General features: G+C 38.4%; 1 protein-coding gene and 1 long non-coding RNA gene across 2 annotated transcripts in view; one reads left to right on the forward strand and one right to left on the reverse strand.

The window, feature by feature from the left end:
* LOC128022544 (neurturin-like) overlaps positions 1-24,153 on the forward strand; it is a 28,081-nt gene extending 3,928 nt beyond the window's left edge. The window contains exons 2-3 of the mRNA XM_052610211.1: positions 19,524-19,803; positions 21,207-24,153. Of these exons, the coding sequence (XP_052466171.1) occupies positions 19,551-19,803; positions 21,207-21,634 (681 nt within the window). The 5' untranslated portion in view covers positions 19,524-19,550 and the 3' untranslated portion in view covers positions 21,635-24,153. The remainder of the gene's footprint in view (positions 1-19,523; positions 19,804-21,206) is intronic.
* LOC128022545 (uncharacterized) lies at positions 7,426-16,846 on the reverse strand. Its single transcript, XR_008185944.1, has 2 exons — positions 15,893-16,846; positions 7,426-7,717 (listed from the first exon to the last, which is right to left on the reverse strand). It is a non-coding gene; the product is annotated as an uncharacterized LOC128022545 (long non-coding RNA).
* Positions 24,154-26,065: the final 1,912 nt, after the last annotated feature.

Below are 26,065 nucleotides of genomic sequence, written 5' to 3' on the forward strand. Positions count from 1 at the left end.
ACTGCAAAAATAAACAATGTGCTGAATTTGAGCCATTCATAATATAGCTGATAAACATCAGGGTGGTTATGTTTAATTTAAGAGGCATCTGTTAATTTTCCATGAGTTTTACACTGTTGTTTAGTGTGTGGTGATCAAGGCCACTGAACACAACGCCAGAGACACGAGGAAACCTAACACAGATGCGCACATCAGAAGAAGACAAGCCGAGAGCAATAGAGTGATTGATTTTGTACAGCTTTTAGCACCTCAGCTTCCTCTGAGTCTGCATATAAAGAGAAACATCCATCTTTTTTTGTATAGTCATTTGACTTGGACTTGACTTTGCATTGCTTAGGATGGAGCTTCGTCAGTCTGAATAACATTTAAGAAACAATACACTAGAACATATTCACCTGAATGCTTCATTTCTACATGGACTAATCATAGTATTTAAAAAGTGAGGTGTGTAATTTCTGGCTCACTAGCGTCAGCAAATTCAATTGCAAAAGTAATGAAAGTTTCCCAAACACTCCTCCTACGTGCCACTTGTCCCGCCCCAAATTCATGTCATTGGTTGACAGTGTCGGGATGGTTGAGCACAATGATTTGCAGCGCCACATTTTTTTCAAGTAATTAACCTGTGAACTAGAGATGGAAAGTAACTAATTACAAATACTTTCGTTACAGTGATTTAGTACATAAAAAAATATATACTTTCTTGAGTATAATTAAATTGTGGTACTTTTACTTCAAAAAAAGGAGGCACCGATGTTGAAATAAAGTGAGCCGGGCCCTTTTCAAACTTTTGGGGTGGAGCCCTGCGCTTTCAGCCAATAATAGGCAGGTCTGAATTGAGTGGAAAACCAATCAAAACTTCTAGTTCAGCTGGGGGGCAAGGAGTTCAAACCACGCTTTGCTTTGATTGGCTATCACTGGCATTGTCAATCTGAATCAGCATAGTGTTTCAATATTTTAGTGAATGTGAGCTATGCTCTGAATTTAAATTGTTTTTTGTCAGCTCCTGAAATGGATCATACCATTTATATTACCAGAGAACACAGCAGTATAAGTAAATAGAAACTCTGTTGTGGAAGATCAAAGTTAGTGTCTAAAATACGTGCACAGTTCAGTTGAAGGGTAAAAATCGCCCTCTTTAACAGTGCAGTTAAACTAAATGCACAAAGCTAAAATTACATTAACAACAACATTGAAATAAGATCACATGCATTTTTACATGCATCTGGCTGATAGATCAACCATGGTTTATTTGTCAATCAGATTAATTTAAATTAACTTTTTCTGTGTGTATGCTTTGGATGTGTGAGCACATGGGCGAAGAAACAAGATAGTCAATGTATGACTGGATGTGATATATTCATATCCAAAATAAGATGGTATTAACATCACTGAGCACTAAACACTCTCATGCATTGCATGTTTCATTCACAAACACTAGGCTCGCTGTGGCAGTTTTAGTTCAGTTTGAAAACGTACACTACTGTAAACTGAATGCATCTGCTCTGCTCCATATAGCAAAGTTTGCCAGGTCTGCATGACAAAACTATCTCAATGTCCAGTCAAAAACAGCCCAAAATAGGGCAATTACTACATCCCAAATATAAAAATTTAAAACATGCCATTTCCATTCATATTAACATATTAACCAGTGGCCCCCCTTTACTAAATTTAACATCTAGCACAGTTTTGTCATAGAGAGAATAAAAAATATTTCACTCAAATGTATTTTACTGAATATTTCAAACCTTTCAGCCCAGGGGTTCTCGACTCTGGCCCCGAGGTCCACTTTCCTGAAGAGTTTAGCTCCAACCCTAATCAAATACACCCGGAGAAGTCAATCAAGGTCTTCGGGATTACAAGAAAGTTACAGGCAGGAGAGCTTGATCAAGGTTGGAGCCAAACGCTGCACGTAAGTGGACCGTGAGGGACAAAGTTGAGAACCCGAATGAGAAATGACTGCAAGGCCATTCTGGAGGATTTGCTGCTTAACCTTTCCTGAGCACATTGACAACTTTCTTATCTTGTAAGATCTGCTCCCTTTACACAGAGTATGAGTGATCATGAAATCAGAAGTCAATTTAACAGCAAGCACTCATTCAAGAGCAACTTCAATACCCAGCATATTGATAGCGGCTCCCTGATGAGTGAAAATGATGCTTGTGGGAATGGACACAAAAATTGCAGAGACAAAACGTGCAGGTGGTAATGCTCAGAAATTGGGGTGGGGTTATGAACAGTGGGTGTTTTACAGTCACACACAGGGCTTTAATGTACAGGCATGTTCTTGGAGTTTTGCTAAATTTAGGTAGAGACACATGGATGAGTTGTTCAAAATAACAGTATCATTTTTAAAGAGGTTATTTATCTGAATTATTTTTGTTAAAACTTGGGCTACTCTGATTTTAAGTAAAATTACAAATCTGAAAAAGTGTACTGTAAAATCTTTGGTGTAGTAATGCTGAGGATCATACCCTCTGCTTATGGATGAAGTAGTATCTCCACCGCAAATCTGGGTAGCATTAGCATTAAAGGGGTCATATGCATCGATTTAAATTTTTTCTTTCTCTTTGGACTGTTACAAGCTCTTGGTGCATAAAGATGATATGTAAAGTTGCAAAAACTCAAGTCTCAAATCCAAAGAGATATTCTTTATAAAAGTAAACAGTAAACCACACCCCCCTAAAACGGCTCGCTCTAACACGCCCCCACATGTCTACATCACAATGTGGGAAGGTATCCATAACACCGCCCAAATGCTCACATAAAGAAAGGCGGCGTAACTTTTTTCCTCACTGTTGCCGCCACCGCCATGTCGTGGAGTCGCTGTGTGTTTCGTTGTGGAAGCAAAACTACTTGTTTGGTCTTCCTAAAGAGGACACAACTAGAAATCAGTGGTTAAGTTGTATTTCAACACTGTTCCAGAACAGTTCATCCAAAATATTCAGATGTGTGCAGCACATTTTATGGAGGATGAGGACTGTTTCTGACAAAATATTTGAAAGCAACATATATTTTGCTAATATTTCACTATAGTACAAACTTTCAATTGGCTCCATGTGTACCATTATACCTCAAGCAGATTTAAGAATGTTTTCTAAACCACTGATATGACAAGACCTTGTGTTTTATTAAAGACACAGGAGATTGAGGCTCATTCAGTATTCAAGATCCAAGTATCAACAGAACTTCAAATATCCAACAGGCAGAAGCCGAATATCAGAACGTGATGGAGGTGTTTCTATTTTCTCTGAAGCCTGAGAAACTCATTCTTAGGAAAGCTGGCTCTTTAGGATGCTATTTTGGCCGTGTTTGAGTGACTAGACAATTTGCTCCTGAATGTTCCATAAACACAGATCTGCTCAGGTCCACTTCTCTTGCAAAGAAGACACATTTAAAATGCCATGCCTCCAAAGAGCGCTCAGAACAATCGTCTGTTTCTAATAAGGAGACAGTGTGCTTAATACTGTGATTTGTGTAGGGTGTATCCTGACTGGAGACTATGTCTGATGTCTGAGAATAAAACAAAGAGGCGGTTTTTCTAAATTACATTTGAGGGTTATTAGTTATGGTTTGTTTACACAGGACTGAAAGAATAGTCTGTCTTTCACTTAGTCAGTGATTGTAAGCAGCCTCATGAACCATTATAGACTACTTCCATTTCCATTTACTGGAACCATCACAGGAATAAATCACATTTTACAATATGTTTAATGTTAAACAGAAATCAGTTATTTTAAATGGTTATATTATTTAAGAACCTTTCTGTTTTTACTGTATCAACTAAATCCAGCCTTGATGAGACTTCAAAAGCTTTAAAAAATCTGACTCCGAATGAAATTGTGTTCCAGACAGACGTTATGAATCATCATTACTCACATTCAAATTCCACATTTACACACACACATCAACCAGTAGCCTGTATTTTTTTTATGAAGACCTCCCATTAACTCACTATAGACTACTATCTTTATATGGCATAAATAGTAAGAGTATATGTCATTATGCTATCTCGTTTGCTGACTTTTGCTACAACGTATTCTGACATAAGCATCCGCAGACCAATGAGACTTTAAGGGCCACCCACTGTATTTTTGGAAATCCAGTTCACTGTATTCCCGTTTGATATCAGACTGACCCATCTTTTTCCACAGCTTAAAACAATAGAGTGCATTCAAATACAAGTGTTTTGTACCTGCATCCTTAAAACTGGATTTTAAGATTAAACAGCTAATCAGTTTTGGTATTTTAAAGGAATAGTTGTCTGGTCTGTCGCCGTTTATTTACCTGTTCCAATCACTGAAGTGTGTGAGTAACCAAACACTGCTATGGTATGAAAAAACAAATACTATGGAAGTCAATGGGGAACAGAAAGCGTTTGGTTACCAGCATTGCTCAAAATGTCATAAAGTATCTTATTTTGTGTCAGAATGAACTTTATGCAGCTTTGGAACAACTTGAGGGCGAATAAATGACAGATTTTTAAGTTTTGAGTGAAATATGCCACTTCTTAGTTACTTTACACCTCCATCCAGAAGGTGATTGTAATTCAAACACTCTTTTATTGTGTTTTAGCATGTTTTCTGTTACTGCTATATGTATTTAGATGCATTAAACAGTGAAGCATTGGTAGGGAAACCATGGCACATGTACACAAACCCCTGTCATGTTCCAGTCCATGCATTTTCCTCTTCCCCTGCTCTTCTGGACCTGAAGCAGTGTAGTATTGCCCAGTGCACCTCTAATAACGTCTGCTGAAACGTTTGAGTCCGTGTGTTCTGGTGTAGTTCTTACTCTCTGGAAAACTGGCCTAGGCATTTCCTGATCTCAGCTGCTGAACTGTTTAATGCATCAAAATGCTATATAGTATAATTACTAATTATACAGTGTACTTACACTTAATTTATTTATGTGTCAATTGATTCAGGCTCAGTTAATGGAGTTAAAAGTTACCACACTGCCTTCTTTTTTTTTGGAAATTAATCATGGCAAATGCATGATGTTGCCCACCACCCCCCACATATATATACATTACAGTATGTGTATACAATTTAAATACAAGAATTGAATTAATATAGTAATATAGAAATCAATGTATATAATAAATGAATGCATATAATAATACTAGGTGATGTTCATAGTTGGGTCTTGTGAAAAGAAGTGCGCTTTATTGTATTGAATGTGCACTTGTATTTCAAATCCTAAAAGTATGTATATTCTTTTAAATTTATCTTTCAGATAATATACAATGAATTTAAAGGGCACTTAAGTTGCATTAAGAGTAAATTTTCATGGCTGCTTCACTTAAGTGCACTTGAAAAAAAATAATTACATTTAAATCATTATAAATTATAATTTAAATGAATTAAATCATTAAAATAAACTATATTTTGAATAAAAGTTTTAATAATATTTTAGCATGCTTAAAATAAGTATACTTATTATGAATTACAATTACACATTTCTTTAGATTTGTTAACTAACTAAAGAAAACAAAGTACTTGATTATAATAATAGTGTGTAATTCAATATTACGTTTACAGTTAATCCATTTTAAATGTAATAAATTGCAACTTCATTAAAAACGTATAACTACAAATATATATGAAAATAAATGACACTGTTTGCATTAAAAATTGCATTAAAATATATATTTAGTTTAGCATAAATGCTTTTCAGTACATTCTGCAGTGCACTTTAACCATATTTCAAAGTTAATAATAAATAAATATGAAATCACATAAAAAAGATGTACTTTAGTGTTTCAAAAAGCACTCTAAAGTTTGGCAGTTTACATTAAATACAAATGTAAACTATAATACATCTTAATTTAATTGCAAACAATTAAGTGTCTGAAAATATTCAGTTCACACTTAATATTATTTTTAAGTATATTAGTGAGTGCGCTTTTCTTTTTAAAGGTATGTTTAATCTTTTTGACAAGGGTTTTCATGATTCCTAACGGAATAATAATTACAGAAGTGTTATCTTTTATTATTTTAATACTTTAGAGTGTCACATAAATGATAACAAGGTAATAATTTAAAACAAAATACTACTAAGCACTGTATCATGATACCTCTACTGTAAACCAACTAATAAACTTCTCGTGTGTGTTGTGAAGTTGCCAAAGGAGAAGCTTGGGATCAAGTGCAAACACAACAGTTTTGCCTGGAACTTCCCATTTTATCCCCATCTGATAGATTGAAATATAAAACATTAAACAAGAGCGCTTTGAGAGAATGTGGCAGTTTTTGTATCTTCTGGATACAGACGATTTGGGACACATGACACGGCTGAATGATCCACACCTGTGCGCTCTGAGACCTGCAACCAGAATAAGATCAACAGAGGAGCAGAAAAGCTGCAGATGGCGAAACCACTTGTGCAAACATCTGTGAATGAAGTCTTTGGAATAACAACTCGGTTTGCACAAGGCCGCTCGTACATAGCTGAAAGATTTTGAATACACAGTCTAAGATGTTTTAATTCGGTTTGGCGTTTGTTAGTGCAGCAGGTCTGTAATTGTTGGACTGCTGTCCTTGAACCGTTTTTGAGAATAACAATTGTGTCAAACATCAGTGCAGCTAAAAAAAAAAAAACACAAAGCAATAAAAAACAGACAAAACGGTGATTGTTAATGCTTATTTGAACTATACAGTATGTGAAATTTGAGATACACAGTCCACCAAAGTACGAGAATAAAGCATTATTGCTTTCCTAAATGTGTCACAAGCCTTAGTAAAAAATGTTGCATTATATGCTGAACAAAATTATAAACGCAACACTTTTGTTTTTGCCCCCATTTTTCATGAGCTGAACTCTGTGTTCTACACAAAAGGTCTATTTCTCTCAAATATCCTTTGCTGAGATGATCCATCCACTTCACAGTTGTGGCATATCAAGATGCCGGTTAGACAGCATCATTATTACACAGGTGTGCCTTAGACTGGACACAATAAAAGGCCACTCTAAAATGTGCAGTTTTACTGTACTGGGGCAACTGGAAACCGCTCAGTATCTGGTGTTACCACCATTTGCCTCATGCAGTGCAACATATCTCCTTCGCATAGAGCTGATCAGGTTGTAGATTGTGGCCTGTGGGATGATGGTCCACTCCACTTTAACTTGTGGGAAGTTACTGGATATTGCCAGGAACACGCTGTTGTATACACCGATCCAGAGCTGCAGTCAGTATTGTGTATTGTGGCCAGCCTAAGACACACCTGTGTAATAATCATGCTGTCTAATCAGCATCTTGATGTGCAAAACCTGTGAAGTGGATGGATAATCTCGGCAAAGGAGAGTGTAACACGTGCCACCCTAATATCTTTCAAGTTATTTTGTCAATGGACCAGTAAGTTCAGCAGTCTAGGTTCGTCCGAGGAGAGAGATGTGCGACAGCAGTGAACCACTCAGACACGGGGGTTGAGGTACGAATAAGAAAGATTATATTTTAACAGTGAATTAACAACAACAACAAAAAAAAAAAAACGGTTTTGTTTCCTCACTCAGTATACAATAACCTCAGTTAGTTGCATTCAATAATAAGGATTTGTACCACGTTCTTTTTTTCCCTTACAGACTTATAGCAATATAACTCATGAAAGTAAATGGACGTTTCCCTTCTGTTTTTCTACCTCGTTGATATCGAATTCAACAGGTTAAATTTTAAAGCAGTTTATCATTAATTTATAATCAACCTTTTCTTTTTTTTTTACTGTTCTGTTCCTAAATTTAAATCTTAGTTTAATTGTTCAGCGATTATTTACCCATAAACCTCAAGAAAGTTTCTGAAAGATATTAAAACACCCAATAAACAAAATTTCATTCAGTCTGAACACCTCAAAATTTAACAAGAGTCCACTGCTTGCAACAAACAAATCAGAATCATTCTTTGAGAAGGAAAAAACAAAAAAAACAGGCGGTTCATAAATTTAGTCCAAGAATCCAGGAAGTAATGAAATCCAATGTCTCTAAAGTCTAAAATTCCACTCCTACCATTTGAAGATGAACAAGTTCAACTTCGGTGCTCTTTCAAAACAGGAATGTTCTCAACCTTCAGCCAATGGGTGGCTCGCCAGTCCAAACTCCACCGTTACACGCACAGGAGAGAGTTGAGACAGTTCACGATCCAGGAAAAGGTTCACACTTCACTTGATCCGTATCCAGAACAGGCCACATGCAGTAGATGAGCATCAACAGAACATCACATGGAACAGCAAGGAGAGAGAAAAAAAACAACAAAAAAAAAAAACCTGGCCAAGGAAACTCATTCAAATGTATATGATAAATCCAGAAAACTCCCAATGATCCACGTTAGAAGATATCACCCTCAGACACACCCTGCTTTTCTCTCAGTCGTCATTTATTTTCAATTCTGAAGCACTAAATCTCTTGGATCAGCGACAGCCATCTGCTCTCCTCTCAAGTTCACGGAAAAAAAAAAGGATCTGGAACGCGCACTGCGTTGTAATTTGCCGCGATAGCGGAAAACGTAATGACGTCATTCAAAATGCAATTTCATTGGATGAGTTTATAATCCTTAATATAAATATATATTTTTTTTATTTATAAAGATTTATGATTATAAATATTTTATTCAGGTCACAGATACATATTTTATCTCATATTTGCTTCATTATTTTCTCTGCTACTAATCACTAGTAACCTGGGTTACACATTCCCCCCCTGAATTCAGGCACGTCCTCGGGCATGGATGAGGTTGAATCGTCACTACAGTGGGGAAAGCATCCGATACATCAAAGGTTTGATGACTAGTGGGTGTTGTTTCTTCCAATGAAGTGGTAAAGGCAGAGCTCAAACCTTGTAGAAGGGACTGAATGACCAATGTCAAGGGATTTCCTAATTTATGATACTCAAGTTTATTAGGGGGTCCACACTGCCTTTTAGAACGTCTAGGGCCATTGGCGCCTAGGTCATCATCCATGACTGGTTGGTAACTTGAAGCTGTTTTGGTAGGTGGGGTTTGATCACTGGATTGAACTTCATCACCCACAGGGTCTAATTCCAGCACTTCTCCGCTGGTCTCCCCTTCAGCCATATTTCCATCTTTCCCAGAATCCGCTTCATTGGTGTTGAAATCAGCAGAGTTCACCACAGGTAAGTGATTCTCACTGTCATTATCTTGTTGGTTATCTGTTGACTCTTCTAGTCTAGTGTCAGGTAAGGTCTCCCTTTCAGGGTTTACGACAGCAGAAGGGGATTCATAGGACACGGCTTCAGGTAAGGTTTCTTTTACAGCCATGGGACTCTCAGAAGGTAAGACAGTTGTTTTAATGAATTCCAACTGGCGTCTTGAACTTCTAATATCAAGAGAGTCATCATCAGATTCTGACTGATCGCTCATTAGATGTTCTTGGTGAGCAGCTTCTAGAGCAGAGTTAGATCTGGTTATAGGTTTACGTTGAACATTCAGAGGACCCAACTCTTCGATTTCGTTCACAGATAAAAACCCACAAGGGCGAAGTAAGTCACGGTGTAGAGTGCGAACTGGACCGTTCTTTCCCTCAGGCTGGACTACATACACTGGGAGATCTCCAACCTTCCGGACGACTACATAAACATCTGACTCCCATTTGTCTGCCAGCTTGTTCTTGCCTCTCAGTCTCAAATTCCGCACAAGGACTCTATCTCCCAAATCGAGGTTAGAAACAACCACATGTTTGTCAAATCTGCGCTTGTTACGTTGAGCCACTTTTGCAGCGTTCTTGATGGCAATCTCATAGCTCTCCCTTAAACCCTCTTTCAGATTCCTCACATACTGAGAGTGAGACTTAGTCGATCCATTCACTGGCAGACCAAAGGCCAAGTCAACTGGCAGCCTGGGTTGTCTACCAAACATTAGTTCATAGGGAGTATATCCAGTCACATCATTTCGAGTGCAATTGTAAGCATGTACCAAGGGCCTCACATACTCCTTCCAGCATGACTTATTTTTGTTCTCAAGCGTACCCAACATCTGGAGAAGGGTTCTATTGAATCTCTCCACTGGATTTCCTCTCGGGTGGTAAGGAGTAGTTCTCACCTTGTGTATGCCTACAATGTGACACAGCTCTTTGATCAGGCGTGACTCAAAATCCGGTCCTTGATCGCTGTGCAGTCTTTCTGGAAACCCATAATGTACTAGGAAGTTTTCCCATAAGCATCTAGCCACAGTTTGCGCCTTCTGGTTCCGGGTAGGCACAGCCACAGCGTATTTGGTGAAGTGGTCTGTAATGACTAATATATCTTTGGTGTTACTCCTATCTGGCTCTAAAGACAAGAAGTCCATACAGACCAACTCCAACGGTCTAGTAGTCTTGATGTTCACCATCTCAGCTGCTTTCTCTGGTAATGCTTTCCTACGTACACATCTCTCACATGTCTTAATCTTCTCTTCCACAGATGATGACATTTTTGGCCAAAAGAATCTGGTCCTGACAAGGTCAAGAGTCCTTTCCATACCCATGTGCCCCATGTCATCATGCAGACTCCTCAACACTGTTCCTCGCAAAGCCACAGGTAAGGCTAACTGATGGAGTGTGTTTCCTTGATCTTGCCTCTTCCTGTAAAGCAGTCCATCTCTTAATTCTAACCGATTCCACTCCCTTATCCACAAATTAGTAGTGAGAGACTGGTTCCCTAGAGTGGAAGGCTTCTCATTCAGCTCCAAACTATCAATGATGAATTTAAGGTCAGGATCCATCCTCTGCTGCTTTCTTAACTCCTCATTGGACAGGTAAGGAATAACCGGAAGGCCATGCCCATTCTCCTGTTCAAACTCTTCAGGTAGGACATCTGCATGCAGAGCTAAGGACTCAACAAGGGCAATGGAAGAATTGGACAATTTGCATTCATCCGGGAACTTTCCAATTTGATGTCTGTCACAGATGGCTCTAATAGCTTCTGGCAGGATAATAGAACCCTCAGCTCCAAATTCATCTAAATGATGAAGGGTAAACTGTTTTATTCTCTCCCTCTCTTTCTGGGATGCAAGGTCATCCAAAAGCTCGCCATGTGGACGTCTAGAAAGCCCATCTGCATCACAATTCTGACTTCCAGCCCTGTACTGGAGCTTGAAATTGTAGGTGGACAGACTTGACAACCAGCGATAACTGGTAGCATCCAGCTTCGCAGATGTCAGAATGTAAGTCAAAGGGTTGCTATCTGTTACAACCACAAATTCTGCTCCATACAGGTAATCGCTGAACTTCGACGTAACTGCCCATTTAAGGGCTAGAAATTCTAGTTTGTGAGCTGGATATCTGGTCTCACTTCTCGTCAACCCTCTACTAGCAAATGCGATCACCCGCATTTGTCCTTCTTGTTTCTGATACAAGGCTGCCCCAAGCCCAGTAGTACTGGCGTCAGTATGCAGGATGTAAGGAATCTTTGGATCTGCAAATCCCAAGACCGGTGCGGAGGTGAGTTTCTCAATGATCATGTCGAAGGCTTGTTGACAGGACTGATCCCATCTGTCCCCAAACTCTTTTTTTGGGTCAAAATACTGTTTGCTCTCATTCCCTCGTCTCCGACCCTTTTGAAGAGGTGGATATCCTACTGTAAGGTCATTGAGAGGTTTTATCATCTTAGAATAATTCTGAATGAACCTCCTATAGTATCCAGAAAACCCCAGGAAGGATCTTAATTCCTTGAGGTTCCTAGGTCTTGGCCAGGTTTTAAGGGCCTCAATTTTCACTGGATCGGTCTCCACTCCATTCCCAGATACAATATGACCAAGGTATCGAACAGACGTCTGGAAAAACTTGCACTTTTCAGGCGACAGTTTTAGTCCATACTCCTTCAGCCGTTTTAAAACGTGCAATAGTCTTGACTCATGCTCTTCCAAGCTTTCAGAAAAAATTATCAGATCATCGATGAAGACCAACACCTCCTTCCTATTCAAATCACCCATACATCTCTCCATGAGCCTTTGAAACGTACTAGGGGCGTTGGTGATCCCCTGGGGCATCCTATTGAACTCCCAGAACCCCAGGGGACACACAAAGGCAGTCTTACACTTGTCAGCTTCCTCCATTTCGATCTGATAATATCCCGATTTTAAGTCAAGGACAGAGAACCATCTTGAACCGGTCAACGCTGAAAAGATTTCCTCCAGATTCGGCAGGGCATATGCATCTTTAATGGTTTGTGTATTTAGCTTTCTGAAATCAATACACAGACGTACAGAACCATCCTTCTTCTTTACAACCACTATGGGGGAAGCAAAGGGAGATTCTGACTCTCGGATTATTCCAGCAGCTAACAACTCCTGTAAATGTTTCCGCACTGCATCAATATCCTGAGGATGGATTGGTCGAGGCCTGTGTTTAAAAGGGGTTTCGTCATTAAGCTTTATACGGTGAGTTACTTTTTCTGTATGACCATAATCTAAGTCGTGCATAGCAAAGACTTCGGGCATGTTATTCAATTGATCTGTAATCCGTTTTTTCCACTCAGAGGTCAAGGGGGAATCTCCAAAGTCAAATTTGAGATTGGAACGAGCAGGTAGTTTTTCATTCACAGCACTGGAACTTGTTTGTCTACTCTGCATCACCTCTTGGACAGCCCGCATTTCAGCGATTATAGTTCTGGGATGGATGGTAATGTCGGTCTGGGTTTCATTCCTCAACACAACTGGTAACTGGTGTTGCCTCTTGCAGGGTAAGGTATGCAAACAGCTGGCAACCAGCAACCCTCCAGGTAAGGCGGGTGAAGTTGGTGATTCCAAGGCTACCCATTTATCAACAGGATGGCAGTCAACCAGAACATGTCCGTCAAGGACTACTGTACATCCCGCAGGTACTAACTCTGGAACATGTCCCTTGAATTTCACCCAGCCTACTACATCAGAACTTGCTTGTCGGTGTCTTGCTTCCAGAACCTTTTGGACTGCACGGTAACCATGGGAGTTAGATTGAGGCAAGGATACTGGTTGCTGGACATAGTTACAGTAAAGGGCATCTAATGAATTTGTGCCAATCAGAACTTGAGGCGCGTTCATCAAATCTGGAACTACCAGGGCTAGAGTAGGTACCTCTGTCTCTGTTCCAAGGAATTCTCTGGGGAATTTGAGAGTTAGTTCCACATATCCGAGATAAGGCACTGTTTGTCCATTCGCCCCTTCCACTTGCAGCAAGTTATCCAATGACTTAAGAGGACTATCTGACAAATGCTCTTCATAGAATGACCAGGGAACTGTGGTTACCTGGGACCCTGTGTCCAGAAGGCAGGAAACCTTTTTCTCTCCAACAGTAATTTGGGCAGTGCACTTTACTCCTACTAATCCTCTGGGTAAGTTCCTTAATGGGAATGTGTCATATGCATTTCGGTTGGACGGGTGTCTAAATTCCTTAGGGCAATTCTTTCCCTGTCCAGTCTATGTATGCCCCTCTACAGAGACCATCCTCAGTTTAAAGGTCTCATAGCTGCATCGTGGTGGGCATCCCACTGGGCTTGTCGCTCCCTCAGCTTGCGCCTTTTCTCTGCAACTTTAGCAGGATCAGGAGCATTACTACAGCTGCTGGCAAGATGCGCATCTTCCCCGCATCTGAAACAATACCCTGGACGAGGTCTACTATCAGGCAGTCTACCATCTCTAGACCACTCTGCTGTGCCTGGTTCAGGTCGTGTGTGTTGGGTGCTGCTTTTGGACTGAAGGAACTTCTCAGAATGGTGTCTGTACATCTCAGGAGCAGTTATTTGAACCTTCAAATCCGCGATCTGCCTCTTTAAATCAGAAATTTCAGTTGCTTGCTCATCACTCTTCATTCTTGAAGTGGCTGCAGTTTGCATGGCTGTAATCTGGGCTTGTAACTCGGTAACAACTTTTCTCAGTGTGCTCACTTCATCTGGTTTCGTGTTTTTGGTCTTATCCTTCTGGCTTGAGTGTTTTTGCAGAGCAACAACTTGAGCTTGAAGTTCACAGACTTGCTTTGCAAGAGATGTATCAGCTTGGTCATCTTGTGTTTCACATGGGTGTGCAGATATCTGGTTGGTTGACAGTCTCAACTTTGAGGGGGCAGGACAGAGCTTGTTTAGCCCTAAATGTTTCCTCATCCTTTCTTCCTTCGAAGCATTCTTATCTTCTTCTGTGCGGATAAGAACTACTAATTCTGCAAATGAAGGAGGGTTAACTTTCCTCCTTTCCAGCTGAAGATCGGCAATGAGAGCATTGTTCCAACAGCCACGACAAAACTGCTTAAGAAGACTGCGGTCTCGCTCACCTTCAGATATGCCACCTCGTCGGATTGCTGTGCTCAAGAGAATCTGTAATCTGTGCAGGTAAGATGAAGGCTTCTCACCATGATTTTGGAGAGTGCTCATGAACCTAGCTAGCAACTCGTCTCCATCTTCTACAGAGCCATAAACAGATTCCAACAACTCTAGATATACTGCAGGTAAGCTGTTTGGTGATACATGTTTAACAATATCTGCTGCTGGGGGAAGCAGACTGTCTAGTATTTTCCTGGTCCGATGCAAGTCAGAAATAGAAGGATCTGTCAGTAGGAGGTCGACGTTTGCACGCCAAGTGTCAAAGTCTGGTTCGTTAACAGGTCTAGGAACCTTTCCAGAGAAGGACCTGAGGCGGAGTGAGGTATTATATGATGGAGCTGTGTCATTGGTTCGGACAATGTGCTCAACTACTACCTTTTGTACACTGGGAGGATCAATTATATTCATGGAAAGTGCTGGATGAGATGACACAGTGACTGCGGGATGACTAGTTCCATGGTTAGACTTTTCCTTGGCCAGGTTTTGTGAGTTTGTGTATTCAATTTCATGAGATGGTGAGTTTTGCGATGGAAGAGTAGCTACTTGTTCAGGGATCACATTCTGTGGTATGGCTGGGGACAACTGTCCATCTGGTGAGTAGACTGTGCAGCTATCATGTATTTGAAAATCTGCTGCATTTGAGTATTCAAGTCTTTCACCTGAAGACGGTGATGGCCCAACAAGAGAGGGGCCGAATTTAATTTTCAGTAATTCCGCCTGGAGTATTTCCTCAATTGATTTGCCACTTATACTAGCAATGTTTTGCAATTCTTCCAGATACCCCTTAGCAGCACTGTCACTAGCAACATGAGGGTAGACGCAACCTAAAGCACGCACAATAAAAGTGGTACCTGGGGTTGACATACTAACAACTGTTAGAGGCAACAGGGGCATCAATGTTTTCATTGCAGAGCTGCAGGTAAACTCTATGATAGCATGATGATGGAACTCAGAGTTCGGGTCATCAATGAGAAGATTTCGACTAATACTGCCATATCTCAAAAGCCATGACTCTAAGTCTGTGTCTGCCTCTGTTAGTGTCAAACCGCCAACAATAACTGCGTTTGAGATGTTTACATTCTCTTTCTCAATGATATCCATGATGTTAAAGTTCTGTTCAATATGTTATTTCTAGAAAACTCAGCTGCTCTAATCAGCCACTGCTGTTGCAATCGCTCTCCTGGCTGCTGGCTCGCCACTTTTTGTAACACGTGCCACCCTAATATCTTTCAAGTTATTTTGTCAATGGACCAGTAAGTTCAGCAGTCTAGGTTCGTCCGAGGAGAGAGATGTGCGACAGCAGTGAACCACTCAGACACGGGGGTTGAGGTACGAATAAGAAAGATTATATTTTAACAGTGAATTAACAACAACAACAAAAAAAAAAAAAACGGTTTTGTTTCCTCACTCAGTATACAATAACCTCAGTTAGTTGCATTCAATAATAAGGATTTGTACCACGTTCTTTTTTTCCCTTACAGACTTATAGCAATATAACTCATGAAAGTAAATGGACGTTTCCCTTCTGTTTTTCTACCTCGTTGATATCGAATTCAACAGGTTAAATTTTAAAGCAGTTTATCATTAATTTATAATCAACCTTTTCTTTTTTTTTTACTGTTCTGTTCCTAAATTTAAATCTTAGTTTAATTGTTCAGCGATTATTTACCCATAAACCTCAAGAAAGTTTCTGAAAGATATTAAAACACCCAATAAACAAAATTTCATTCAGTCTGAACACCTCAAAATTTAACAAGAGTCCACTGCTTGCAACAAACAAATCAGAATCATTCTTTGAGAAGGAAAAAACAAAAAAAACAGGCGGTTCATAAATTTAGTCCAAGAATCCAGGAAGTAATGAAATCCAATGTCTCTAAAGTCTAAAATTCCACTCCTACCATTTGAAGATGAACAAGTTCAACTTCGGTGCTCTTTCAAAACAGGAATGTTCTCAACCTTCAGCCAATGGGTGGCTCGCCAGTCCAAACTCCACCGTTACACGCACAGGAGAGAGTTGAGACAGTTCACGATCCAGGAAAAGGTTCACACTTCACTTGATCCGTATCCAGAACAGGCCACATGCAGTAGATGAGCATCAACAGAACATCACATGGAACAGCAAGGAGAGAGAAAAAAAACAACAAAAAAAAAAAACCTGGCCAAGGAAACTCATTCAAATGTATATGATAAATCCAGAAAACTCCCAATGATCCACGTTAGAAGATATCACCCTCAGACACACCCTGCTTTTCTCTCAGTCGTCATTTATTTTCAATTCTGAAGCACTAAATCTCTTGGATCAGCGACAGCCATCTGCTCTCCTCTCAAGTTCACGGAAAAAAAAAAGGATCTGGAACGCGCACTGCGTTGTAATTTGCCGCGATAGCGGAAAACGTAATGACGTCATTCAAAATGCAATTTCATTGGATGAGTTTATAATCCTTAATATAAATATATATTTTTTTTATTTATAAAGATTTATGATTATAAATATTTTATTCAGGTCACAGATACATATTTTATCTCATATTTGCTTCATTATTTTCTCTGCTACTAATCACTAGTAACCTGGGTTACAAGAGCATTTGAGAGAAATGGGTATATAACAAGTATTAGATCTTTGAGTTCAGCTCATGAAAAAAGGGGGCAAAAACAAGTGTTGTGTTTATAATTTTGTTAATTGTATATTTAGATACTTTTTGCTCATAAATTTTGCATCTGAAAGGGAAACTCCCACAAATGCATATGCAATAAGGTCAATCACAAAAATAACTGTCCACACTTTTTCATTGCTGAATGTTTCGTTGTCTGTCTTTAGTAAATCACCAAAAGAGGGTTTATACTGGTGCAATCTGATAGTAAATATGGCCCAGGGTTTTCTTCCATGGTCTCAGGCCAATCTGATCAGCACAATATTGAAAAAAAATTACATGTGGTGGTAAAACAATCACAGTGAGCAAAATTCCATGCAAATTTCATGCTAAACTCCTTCTGATTTCAAAATATTCCCCGAGTTTCAGTTTATTATTCATTTCTGCGCTCCACTGCGGTCACCAAACAAAACTGACAAAAATATTTATTGTTTTCAAACCGGTTTCTCTACTGTCTGCCATTTTTGCTGTTGTAAAAAAAAAAAGTGAAAGTGACGTGACCTTCAACCAAGTATGGTGACCCATACTCAGAATTTGTGCTCTGCATTTAACCCATCCAAAGTGCACACACACAGAGCAGTGAACACACACACACACACACACACACTCGGAGCAGTGGGCAGCCATTTATGCTGCGGCGCCCAGGGAGCAGTTGGGGGTTCAGTGCTTTGCTCAAGGGCACCTAAGTCATGGTTTTGAAGACGGAGAGAGAACTGTACATGCACTCCCCCCACCCACAATTCCTGACGGCCCGGGACTCGAACCCACAACCTTTCAATTGGGAGTCCAACTCTCTAACCATTAGGCCACGACTTCCCCACCCACAACTTCCCCAGTCGTGTAGTAAGGTAGTAGTGCAGTAAGGAACCTTTGTGCATCTTTCAGTAGGTTTTCTAATTTTTTTTAGCTTTGCCACATTCTTTTTGTGTTTTTCCAAGTGGAGAGCAGTGACCTCTTCCACCGGGTTTGCTAATATAACTTACTACGTTATTGGAGAACACAAATCGAAACACCATGGCATGTGTCGATTTACACATTGATTAGTTCAGTGCTTGTCAAACCTGTCCTGGGACCCCCAACCACTGCACATTTTGTATGTCTTCCTCACAGGCCATACCCAGTTCAAGCCTTGCAGACTCTACTAATGAGCTGATGAGTTGCATCAGGTGATTTACATGAGGGAGACATACAAAATATGCAGGTTTAGTACTGGATTAGTTTGCTCAAACATGTTGCCAAATATTGTGTAATTTTAAATAAACTGTATCTATGCCAAAATATATATCAAGTTATGTTTTTATAGGACTTTCAAAATTAGTTTTTTGAACAACTACATCATAGCAATAGAGCCTCGAGTCCAAATGTGCTATGGATCCACTCACCCACATCCTTCCTTGACTGCCAGAGATTTACAGAAAATGTCATTTGGCAAATAAATAATTTATGGACAGTGAGATACACATTCCCAGCATTTTACTGTGTAAGCTTTGTATCTCAAATGAAAAGGGAATATATAGTAATGTTAATATTAATTAGCCAGTGTGCAAACTTTGAGTACAAAACTAGTTTACCTCTATGTTGGTAGTATGTACTGCAATTATACCAAAAGTGAACTTATATATATACTATCAGTTTACTAATTAAATATGTTGTACACTTTGAAGTATAGTCTCAGTAAACTACTAGTTTAGTAGTTTTATACTGCAAGTATACTCATAAGTTTTCTTTAAGTGAACTTTACATCATACTTTAAGTATACTACTATGTCCCTATTTCGGTTTTAATTTGTATATATTTTGTTATATGAATATTTGAACATACAAAACTTCCAAAGAAAGAACAGGGTACCTGCTTGTAAACAACAACAACAATAACATTTTATTCTAGCTTCATGCATTCTTTTTTTAAACACTTTAATGTGTGTGAGTTTTATAAAATTTTGAACAAAAAGCTGAAAAAAAGACAATGAATTGGATTCAGAATGATAATCAAAACATAGATGGAGTCAATCAACACCCCAAAGCTTGACTGTAATTATTACCTCTTCATCGGTCGATATTTTATTCCATAATGTTAGAGTTTTGATACTGTTTCATGTCATATGATCTTGTTAGATAACGTGTTTCTTTTTTTCTTCTTCATTGTGTTTTTGGGAAATTCTGTGCAGAAGATGTGTACTAGCGCCCTCTACTGTATAATAATGAAAACACGGTTTCTAGGAGTATAGCTCAAGTATATTTACACTTTTTGTGAGTAGAAATTGACTTGCTTAAATTAATTTTAAGTATATTTCTGAAGAGTACATAAAGCCTATTTCTGAGAAGTACATAAAAAGTAAACTGAAAGCATACTTTCCTATTTTTAGGTTAAAAGAAGTATACTAATAGGACACTTGAATAAACTTATTTTTTCGTTAAGGAGCTAGATGACATGTAGATGCAAATTACTCTTCAATTCTAGTGAATATCCGAACAAAATTAAAATCACATCTAATGTTTCTGGCTTTAGCCTACTTGTTTTAATTATGTGATGTCTAAATCTCAATAGAAAAACAAACAGTTGGTGGTTTTGAGTGATGGAAGTTTGGTTGTTTTGCAGGGGCCCAATGCTTCTCCTCATTCTAAGATGAAGTTATGGAAGTTTGCTGCCATCGGCCTGATTCTCTGTGGTGCTGTGCTTCTCCTGCTCTTCCATAAAACCACTCCCTCTTCCCGAGCCCCAGCCCCAGCCCCTCCTCCCCACCACAGAGCTTCATCCTCATCACTTTCACCTTCATCATCTTCATTTACTCCCAGCAATTCGTCGTCTACTGTTGTGGTAGGTCGGCGGCAACGAAGGATCAGATCAGCTGACAGAGGAAACTCTCTCGTATCAGAATGTAAGGCCTTATGTTCTCTTGTGTTGTGTCTGCAGTTCATTATAGCATAGCCTATCACTGTTTACATCAGACTGCATCATGCAGGCTTCTCAGGCTTAAGTCCAACTCACATAAACAGAATTTCATGTGAATTTTACTCTAAATCTGATGACCAATATTCCTTGCAGTTTAAATTTTAAAGTTTGTACTTTCACACCACTTTGGTAACCAAACAAAACTAATATATATATTCTTAAAGATTCACTGCACTTAAACTATTGAAAATTAAAAAAATAAAATTAAAATAGGCTGATTGTCCAACTCCCCTACAGTTCAACAGTTGAGTTTTACAGTTTTTTTAAATCCATTCAGTCGATCTCTGGGTCTCGTGGTAGCACTTTTAGCTTAGCTTAGCATAGATCATTGAATCTGATAAGACCGTTAGCATCTTGCTCAAAAATGACCAAATAGTTTCTTTATTTTTTTCTATTTAAAACTTGACTCTTCTGTAGTTATATCGTGTGCTAAGACCTTAGGAAAATTAAAAGTTCAGAAAATAGTCCCCAGCTAGTTTGTGTAGTTGCAGCCAGCATATTTCAGGCATTGCGTAATTTCACTGCGCCTGCTGCACCCATGGTATGGCAGCAAAGTTCCTTGATTATTACGCCAGAATGAGAATATAGTTCCTAACCGTATCGAAACTTTTAATCTTCCGTCGGTCTTAGAACATGATGTAACTACAGAATAATCAAGTTTTAAATAGGAAAAATTTTGAAACTCTTCTGTCATTTTTGAGGATGATGCTAACGGTTTAATCAGATTCAATGATCTATGCTAAGCTAAGCTAAAAGTGCTACCATCAGACCCGGAGATCGGCTGAATAGATTCAAAAACTGTAAAACTTAACTGTTGAATTCTATGAGGGTTGGAAAATGAACCTTTTTTTTTTTTTTTTTAAGTGGAGTGTTCCTTTAACATAATCACATGAGTATAATCGTGTGTTTCACATAAAATATGGTTCTACCAGCATCTAAAACATAAATATAATGTATAAACTTTAAGGGGCATGTTCATGAATCCTCATTTAATCTTTGAAGATTTAATTAATAGAATGAATTTATTTATTCTATTGAATTTATAATTCATTTTAAGATTGTTTAAAACAGAGTTGGCTCGTTGGCTTAATTTAAATATAACATTGCATTTTGTTCTGACTCCAAGTACAAACTCATTTCAAAGGAATAACTTTTTAAGCATTACTAGGTAATATTAAATTAATCTGATTATTACATGAAAACGCTATGAATAATAAATGACCATAAAATGCACCCCAAATGCACCCTAAAATTATCATAAACCTAACCCTAATGCTACTGTTTTGGCATGCTAAATGCTAAAAAAAATTATATTTTTCTCCATCTCAGTCATGAAGATCTTCCAGAGCTTCACAGAGGGCGAGTTGAAGCAGGTCATCGGGACACTGGTGGAAAGGAAAGCCCGCAGAGACGCCCAGCAGAGCAAAAGGACTAAACGTGCTAAAAAGCGAGCCAAACCCTGCTCGCTGCGGGAGGTGGAGGTGACAGTCACTCAGCTGGGGTTGGGCTACGTCAGTGACGAGACTATAGTCTTCCATTACTGCAGCGGAAAGTGCACTACTAGTCGCAAAAACTATGACCTGACGCTGGCATTCATGAAGCGCTCGCGGCTGCTAACAAAGGAGCAGAAGGACAAGGCTCGCCACAGCCCCTGCTGTCGGCCCACCGCATACGAGGAGGACGTCTCCTTCCTCGATAACGCCAATAAATACCACACAATCCAAGAGTTCTCAGCCAAAGCATGCGGATGCGTCTGACGTCGAGGGTCATAGCATGTTTTAATCTCTGAAAACTACAGACCCTTGATTCCCGAGAAGAAAATCTTCTGGGTTTTTAAAGCACTGAGGCAAGAGCAAATTGAGAAAAAAAAAAAAAAAAATCGGTTGGCAGATTCTCCTCAGACACTTCTGATCAAGAGAAACTGAAAATACATTGAGAAAATAATAATTATCCTCATGTTTATCCTTTGCGAATGTGATGCTGCCGATATCTTGTTTCTATTGCCTCCGTGGGTCTACTTCAGATGGCTTGAAATGTTGGATGGATGTTGAGCTCAGAGTTTCAATGGAGAAACTCATTCAGGGCTTCAGTAAACAAAGCAAAGGCACACCCAGTGCTGAACAAAACTTGCTCATTGTGTAACCGACCTGTAAATGAGCCCAGCAGCTCTCAAAGGTTTCAACTCTGACAAATCAAAGTCAAAACATTCCCACAAATCAAGTTCAAATGAACATATAATTATACTGAACACCTACCTCAGCTTTGTTATAGTCAACATTGCTCTGTAAACCCCCCCCAGCATGTTATCAAAAGATTTTCAAATGCTAAATATCATACAAATGCAGATTTGTAAATGGCAACAGTGGAAAAACTGGATTCGAAGGTAACCTCTCAGCAGCAGTCAGTGTCAGGAAATCTGTGCCTGAGGTCTTCCCTTAGTTAACCTGAACAAATCCACTTCGTTTGCATAAATCCTATCACAGAAGAGTCTTATCTACTTAGCTCCTGTCAGACCTTGGCCAAAAATACAGAGAACTAAAGTGGAAAGGACCTACAGTAACTGCAAAAGTGTCCCGATTTTAGCTCTAAGCTCCTGTGATCAGATGTCAAACAAGCACAGACACTGGTGAAACTATCCACTCGTTCCGACTTTCTGCAGTCCATCATGTTTGCGTTGACATAAAAACAATATTTTATAATTATTATAACATTATATAATGCTATACTTAGTGGATTACAGCTGCAATAAGACACGCACACAGGATGTCAACAGATTGCAAACACGATAATTGCACGCAACGGTCATCAGAACTATTTTATTTTTCTGGTACTAAGAAGGGAATTTGGTATATAACTGAAGTACTGAAGGTAATTTGGTGTATAACTGAAGTGTGATTGAAATCAATTTGTTGTCAGGAAGCAGTTGAGTGACCCTTTAAGCCACACGTAAGTCTAATCAGTTCATTAGAGCACTGATGTAATTACAGAACAAGACTTAAGCCCTAACAAACACCTGGCCTTAAAACCCAACAAACCTTGTGCTAACAAAGGTGTAAAGACTGTGTGCTACTGTAACAAACATTCATACAAACTTATTTTGTATATTATTTTGTTTTCACATGGACAAAAATATATATATATATGAAACCAAACTGAAGATTTATGCAATACACTAATGTACAGTAGTAATGTGCATGTTTACGGTTGTACAAATCTTTTAGCATGCTGAACTAGAACAATTGTTATGAAATAGAATCTAATTCACCTCATCATTGCACATTCATAATCAAATACCATATGCAAAAGTGTCTAAGCTATATGTTTCTGGTATGATATTGCTTTGGTGCACCAATTCAAGGGATGGCTCGGCCAAAAACGAAAATGCAGTCATGATTTCCTCACCCTTAATCTCCTTCCTTTCTTCTGTGGAACATAAAAGAAGATAATCTGAAGAATGTTTTGGCGATTTTGGGAAAAGACATTCCTCAAATATCTTCTTTAATGATGACAGATTTTTCACTTTTGAGTGAACTTTTTATAGTGGAAAATATAATACGCCTAAATATTGTAACATTTAAACTGACTGATCTTATTTGAGTCCAAGAAATGTATTCATTTGACTGACTCGACTACATCCTTACAAACAAAATATAACCATCTGGTTTGATAAAAACAGCTAGCTAATAATGTATTTATAGCACTTTTTTTAAGTGAACAAAAAAAAAAAAAATCCACATGAAATCAAAGAATCAATCTGAGTAATAAGAAAACATGCACTCCTGTCTGATCGAAAGAGTGACGTATAAACCACTGAAATCGAAATCTGTCAGTCTGCGGTTAATCATGTTTGTTAATTTCCTTTCATTGAAGATACTGCAGTGTTTGAGGAGTTCATCTATCTGTCCATATGGCCTCAGTCTCTTTCCACCTGCTGCAGTGGGACGTCCTGTTAACCCAGTGCGCACACACACACACACACACACACACACACACACACACACACACACACACACACACACACACACACACACAGCCTTTCAGTTTGAGCATTGTTGGACACTGTTAACCAACTGTAATAAACATTGATGCAATGCATCTATATAAAAAAACGATGTATATTTATTGAAGAGTAAGTTATGGTTTGTTTATTTATTTAGATGTAGAATCACTGACTTAACGAGAACATATTTATTACATTTTTTTGGGTGCCAAAAAGATCTCATATGTATTGTATTCGATATATAACATTTAATAAACTGTATCAGCTTTAAAACCATCCCAACCCTGTGTGATTAATACTGTCACTGTTTCACTTTTTGAGTAGCATAAGCACAAATTAAATTTAGTTTGTTTGCTAGCTTGTTTGGATTTTTATTTGTCTTCTTAAGGGATCTCAATCTTGCAAATTTCATGCAAGGTTTCAGCAACGAGAAGCAAACTTCATTTCCAGCCTCCTCTTGTCCTCAATGCTGGACGACAGATGCAGGTTGAGAAACATGCATCTCTTGAGGTCAACATATTACCCATAATCCTCCCCGAGTGTTAGTACACAGCAAATGGCCATGACACGCATGCATTACTGTCGACAGCTCTGTGTGTGCGTCAATAAATGTCGGTGTAAGCTACACACACACTTGCACACTTGACCCAATCCGGACTGTGAGAGAACCTGGTGCTTTAGTTTAAAGGTTATGTATCTACAATTTAACTAATGACGCATTTACATTACATCGCAAAGTTTTAATTACAGAGTTGTGGGGTAATTCCTAGAAAACTGATCCATTTGCCCATTTGAGTCTTCATGACTTGCTAGTACATAATTCACTTATTTTCAAATAACGTTTGAGCGGGAGTCCAGTGTGGTTCTGGATCCCCAGTTTGATCTTTAATGAGATAGTTCACCCAAAAATGTTGTGACCATTTTGTCATCATATACTCACACCTAAGTTGTCACAAACCTGAGTTTCTTTCTTCTGTTGAACACAATAGTCTGATGAAAACCATTGACTACAGAATTTTCTTGGTTTAATGAGGGCACTGTCTTCATCCCGGACTTTGTAAGCAACAGTGGGAAATATTTTTCCTTGTTATTTTGAAGAAAGAAAAAAAAATAATGCACTATGGGAATTAAAAGGGCAGACCTTAAGATAGACAATGATGAGCAACATAAAGTATATAGATAGATAGATAGATAGATAGATAGATAGATAGATAGATAGATAGATAGATAGATAGATAGATAGATAGATAGATAGATAGATAGATAGATAGATAGATAGATAGATAGATAGATCCTATCCTAGATACCGATCCTTCTACAGAATTTATTAATCTTAGTTGACGTTAATTTCAACATTTACTAATGCATATTCAAATCAAAAGTTGTGCTTGTTAACATTAGTTAATGCACTGTGAATTAGCACGAACTAAAAATGAATAACTGTATTTTCATTAACTAACAATAACAAATATGAATAAATACAGTAATACATGTATTGTTCATTGTTTAATTAATGAATTAACTAACATTAACTAATGGACTAATGTTACCAAATTTTTTGTATGGTGGCTAAATACCACTTTCACAAAACAAGATATCTTATATTTAATCCTTACTGTGAAGTACTTGCCTTGGATGTGTTTACAATTAACATCACTTACAAAAATCATTAAAACAAGTACAATCACTCCTCACTCTGAGGAACTTCAGCAATAAAAATAAATACATAATTCAATTTAAATAAATTACAAATATTATGAAAATGTTATCAAATTAAAAATATTCTTGAAATACCTATGCAACATAATGTATTTTTGTATATTATTCATACTGTACCTAGTCAAATATCAATAGGCAGTTGTGATTTAACTGCAAAGCCTTCAAGACTTATTTATAGCTTTTCTGTTTTATATCACTTATCTAACCATGAGATTAGATTTATTCCTTCCCTTATGCAGTTCTTGCTGTGTGCTAAAAGAGTAATACAATGGAGCCTGTAATCTATAATATGAATTAAACAATCCAGGCTTTATTTCCAAACATGAGTTGAAATGGCCTGCATATAGTGATGTTTATGCATATAGCGCCCTCTGCTGTCTATTGAAAGAGTGACGTGTATAATAACAGGTGGCCACAGGCTTGTTTGACTTTGAAATGAGGATCCATGTTCACGAGCTACATCCTGGCG

This window comes from Carassius gibelio, chromosome A11 (genome assembly GCF_023724105.1).
Source record: "Carassius gibelio isolate Cgi1373 ecotype wild population from Czech Republic chromosome A11, carGib1.2-hapl.c, whole genome shotgun sequence".
NCBI lineage: Eukaryota > Metazoa > Chordata > Actinopteri > Cypriniformes > Cyprinidae > Carassius > Carassius gibelio.